General features: G+C 37.9%; 1 gene segment (V, D, J or C); it reads left to right on the forward strand.

The window, feature by feature from the left end:
- Positions 1-2721: 2721 nt before the first annotated feature.
- On the forward strand, positions 2722-3195 carry LOC101999403. The segment is given in 2 exon segments: positions 2722-2764; positions 2873-3195. Coding segments are annotated over 2 exon segments (366 nt in total).
- The last annotated feature ends 1303 nt before the right edge of the window (positions 3196-4498 follow it).

A 4498-nucleotide genomic window follows, 5' to 3' on the forward strand; every position in this document is an offset into this window, starting at 1 on the left:
AAGAAAGTCAATCCTGTTGTATGATGCACACACTGAAAGTTAGGAAGTTCTTTTGTTACATGAGATGGCAGGAAATAGAATAAGCAGAATAAAAAGGAAAAATTCATAACCCAAACCATAAAAGTTTGTAACCTCTGTTATGTCAATACTCATTAAAATTCAAGGTGAACATGGATCCTGTATTTGTGTGTCTGAAGCAGAATGAACATCCTTCATTTGTAAATTCTTCCTTCCAAAGTAGCTCACATCAATATTTGAATGTCAACAATTCCAAAGAAGGGTTTAAAATAAATCTAAAATCACAGAAAGGCAATAAAGAGTAGCAAAATAGTCAGTCACAAAAGAATCAAAATATTTTTAAATGTTTATTTATTCATATACAGGGTTATCTAATGATTTAATGTTTGTGTATTTGTATGCAAAAGCCACAGCAGGAGTGTGACAGCAATAGTTGTGTAAGTTGTCTCTTTCCTTTCACAGTGGTTGTTTGAGAAATTGGCTCCCATTGTCAGCAAGTTGTCAGCAAGTGCCCTTACTTGCTGAGTCCTCTTACTTGTTTAAAGGTTCTGTGTAGGGTGTGATGTATGTAGTTTCATACATATATTCATCTAGGGAAAACAGAAGCCTAACTGTTTTCTTTCCTTCCTTCCTTCTTTTCTCTTTACCTCCCTTCTGTTCTTTCTTTTCTTCCATTCTTTTTTCTCTCTCCCTCAAACCCTCCCTCCCTTCCTCTCTCTCTCTTTCTCTTTTCTTTTTTCTATTGTTTTTGACAAGGAGCACTTTGTTTTGAGATTCTTTACCTTTTTAAAATTTTTTCAAACCATATATTTTGATCATATTCTTTCTCTTCCACCAACACTTCCTAGATTCTCCCAGATCTCTACCCACACAACTTCATGGTTTTTCTCTTTCAAACAAAACAAAACAAAGCAAAAACAGAAAAATCTGTATAAAAACCAAACAACAACAAGAACAAAAACAAAATGGATGAAGTAAAATAGGAAAATCAATCAAAGTATAGCAAAACAAAACAAGAAGTGAACACAGCCACACACAGCCACACACACACACACACACACACACACACACACCATAGAGTCTGTTTACTCTTATCCAACTATCCCTGGTTGTGGGGCTCTCTAAAGAGTGTGTTTGATATTTCAGTGACACTCCATTAGAGAAAACTGATTCTCTCTTTTCCAAAAGGTATCTATTAAAAATAAATTCATGGCTAAGTGTGTAAGGATGTGACTATTTGTCCACTTCTATTTCTCAGGTCTAGCATTTTGTCTGGTTTGAATCTGTGCTGGTCTTGTGTGTTTGCTTTTACAGTCTCTGTGAGTTCATGTGTGTACTAGTCCTGCAGTGCCTGAAGGTGCTATATCCTTGGAGCCATGCATCAGATCTGGCTCTTACAAACATTAAACACACTTTATCATCTGCATATTTCCTGAGCCTAGTGAGTAGGGGTTTGAGAAAGACAGCTTAGGTACACAATTTTTTTAACTATGCATAAGTTAAAGCGTATATGAATAAATTTTCATGGTCCTGACATTCCTCTTGCTTCTGTCCAGTCTCTCCTATGACTTCTTCTGTCACGATTCATTAATTCTTCTCTCCAATTTAGAGCTGTTCCCTTTTCTTATCATCTGCCCCCTAAATCCCTGTCAGTTAAACATATTTTTATATCAGTTAAGTAGTAGGAATACTTCCATGAGTGTTTTAGAAACCATCACACACAGTCATTCTTCATCAGTTGTCCCTATCCTTACTTAAGTACAATTACAGGCAAATGTGTTCATTCACCAACTTTTTTTCTCTATAGCTCTGTTTTTTATTGCCATTTTCAATTTTATAAATTTATACTGCATGTAGTGAGTCATGCAATATATTTATCATCCTAGAGACCAATATTAACCAGTGTGTCTCTATGGGTAAATATGCTGAGGAACCAATTAGAAAGAATGAGCCTGACCTCTTGAGCATTCTGATAAGAGGCTAATAAATTATGTAATAAATCATGTAATAAATTTCTCTGTCCTCAGCATGAGTAGGAAAAACTCCTGAATAAAGAGATTTTTATAAATTAAAGTCAACAACATTGGTTCTCAAACTTGTTAATGATTCTTTAATACAGTTCGTTGTTATATTGTTACCACAACCATAAAATTATTTGTTGCTATTTCATAACTTTAACTTTCCTACTGTTATATATCATAATATAAATACCTGATCAACAGGATATCTGATATACGACCACTGTGTTGTGACCCACATGTTGAGAACTACTGGTCTATATAATGTTCCCATGGAAGAGAAGTCATCCTCTGAGGAGGCAGATTCTTCTGACCTTGATCAGAAAGGACTTAGTAGTCAAAGCCTTGGGAAAGTCTCCTTGAAACAGACATGGTAGACCTAAATCTGGTCAGTGTAGATCTGTAGCATTCACTGAAGAATCTGGAAATTCTCAGCTGAGAACACATTTATCTCTTAGGACTTCTCAGGATTCAATAGGCCAAGCAACAGGGGCCACTGTGATTCCTTGGTCATCCTCAAGCATAAAGTGACACACAGAGATTTGATGACATAAACATCTAAGCAGGGATTTGGTTGGCCAAGAAAAATTTGCATGAAGGGCCCTGTTGGTTCTCTGAAAAATTTTAAAGGAGAAAACAGATCCATACCATGTCTGTCTCAGCAGAGCTCAGTGGTATCTGCACCATGGCTTGGATGCCTCTCCTCTTCTTCCTCCTTCACTGTACAGGTCAGGAGAGTTATCTACACCCTGATGCAGTTAGGAAATCCATTTGACTTCTAGATTCGTTCTTCCCTTTTCTCTCATCCAAGGAGATAATGTGTTTCTCTTTTACAGGGTCTTTCTCCCAACCTGTGCTGACTCAGTCACCCACAGCCTCAGCCTCCCTGGGAGCCTCAGTCAAACTCACCTGCACCTTGAATAGTGACTACAGTGCCTACTTTATTTATTGGTACCAGCAACAGCCAGACAAGGCTCCTAAGTATCTGATGTATGTTAACAGTAATGGATACCATAGCAAGGGAGATGGGATCCCTGATCGCTTCTCTGGCTCCGGCTCTGGGACTCATCGCTACTTAAGCATCTCCAACATCCAGTCTGAAGATGAAGCTGACTATTTCTGTGGTGTAGCTTATAGCACTGGAGGACAATATGGGTGAACACAGTGACACAGAGAAATGAGGAAGTAGGACAGGAACTGTTATTTTCTCTTCTACCAAGTCTAACCTATCGTTTTGAGTAAGAATATCTGAAGTTCTTAGGTATCACACTCATTGGATATTTTCCTCTTATTACTCAAGAGCATACAGTGTAACTTGAGCTCCTTCTGAAAGAGGGGAAAGGCAGGGTTTGTATTGAGTGTACTCCTACATAAAAGTAATGATTATATAAAATCAAATCTCATGTGTATAGAGCTGAGGCAGTGAGAACATTCTCCTTTGAAGTTGGAGAATTGGGTTGAAAGCTCTCACTGTTACTCTCCAAAGTTCACAGGAATGTCTATTCATTGTAAAAAGGCTTTTTTTTTTCTCTCATGATCTGTTTTTTCTTAAACTCCAGCAAATTCCTAAGAAGTACAGTGCAATAACATTTATGAGGCAGTGTGGTAGGGCCTCCTAGACTCATGACAAAATTATAGAAACAGCCACAATGGCTGAGCATCATCCTTAAATGTACACGAACTTTTTCACATTGCTCCTGACACTCCTCTTTACTCAGTAAGCTTTCCCAGATACTTTGAAGGAAGGATAAAATGACTTCCATATGGTTTAGTCTCTGCAAAAATTCTTGCATATGACCTTTCTATATTTTCATTGAGGCCCCTTTTTGTCTACAATGAGACCACATTTAAAACCTCACATTAGGCTTGATGATGTGGGATTCCGCTCTGTATGCTGTGAATACCATTGGCTAATAAAGAAGTTGTTTGGGGCCTGTGATAGGGAAGAACAGAGCTAGGTGTGGAAAACTAAATTAAATTCTGAGAGAAGGGAGGCCGAGTCAGAGAAAAACTATGGAGCGGCCTGCGAAGACAGATACACCGGAAACTTGCCAGTAGGCCACGAGCCTCATGGTAAAATATAAAATAATAGAGACAGGTTAATTATTGATATAAGAGCTAGCTAGAAATATGCTTAAGTAATTGACCAAGCAGTGAGTTAATTAATACAGTTTTTGTGTGGTTATTTAGGGAGTCTGGTTGGTTGAGAAACGAACAAACAGAGGGCAGCTGGGAACACACTAACAGCTTCTTACTACAGCTTCAAATAACTAATGAATTTATAACACAACATGCAAGGCAGACAAAAATTAAACAGCAAACAAACAAGCAAGCAAAACTCCACAAAATCCCCATTCAGGGAATGTATTCTGAGAATATCAGCTCATTATTCTTTTGAATAAGATTTTAGTGAGACTTACTAAACCTGGATGGAGGTGGGCGGTCCTTGGACTTCCCACAGG

The sequence above is a fragment of the Microtus ochrogaster genome, unplaced genomic scaffold (genome assembly GCF_000317375.1).
Source record: "Microtus ochrogaster isolate Prairie Vole_2 unplaced genomic scaffold, MicOch1.0 UNK43, whole genome shotgun sequence".
NCBI lineage: Eukaryota > Metazoa > Chordata > Mammalia > Rodentia > Cricetidae > Microtus > Microtus ochrogaster.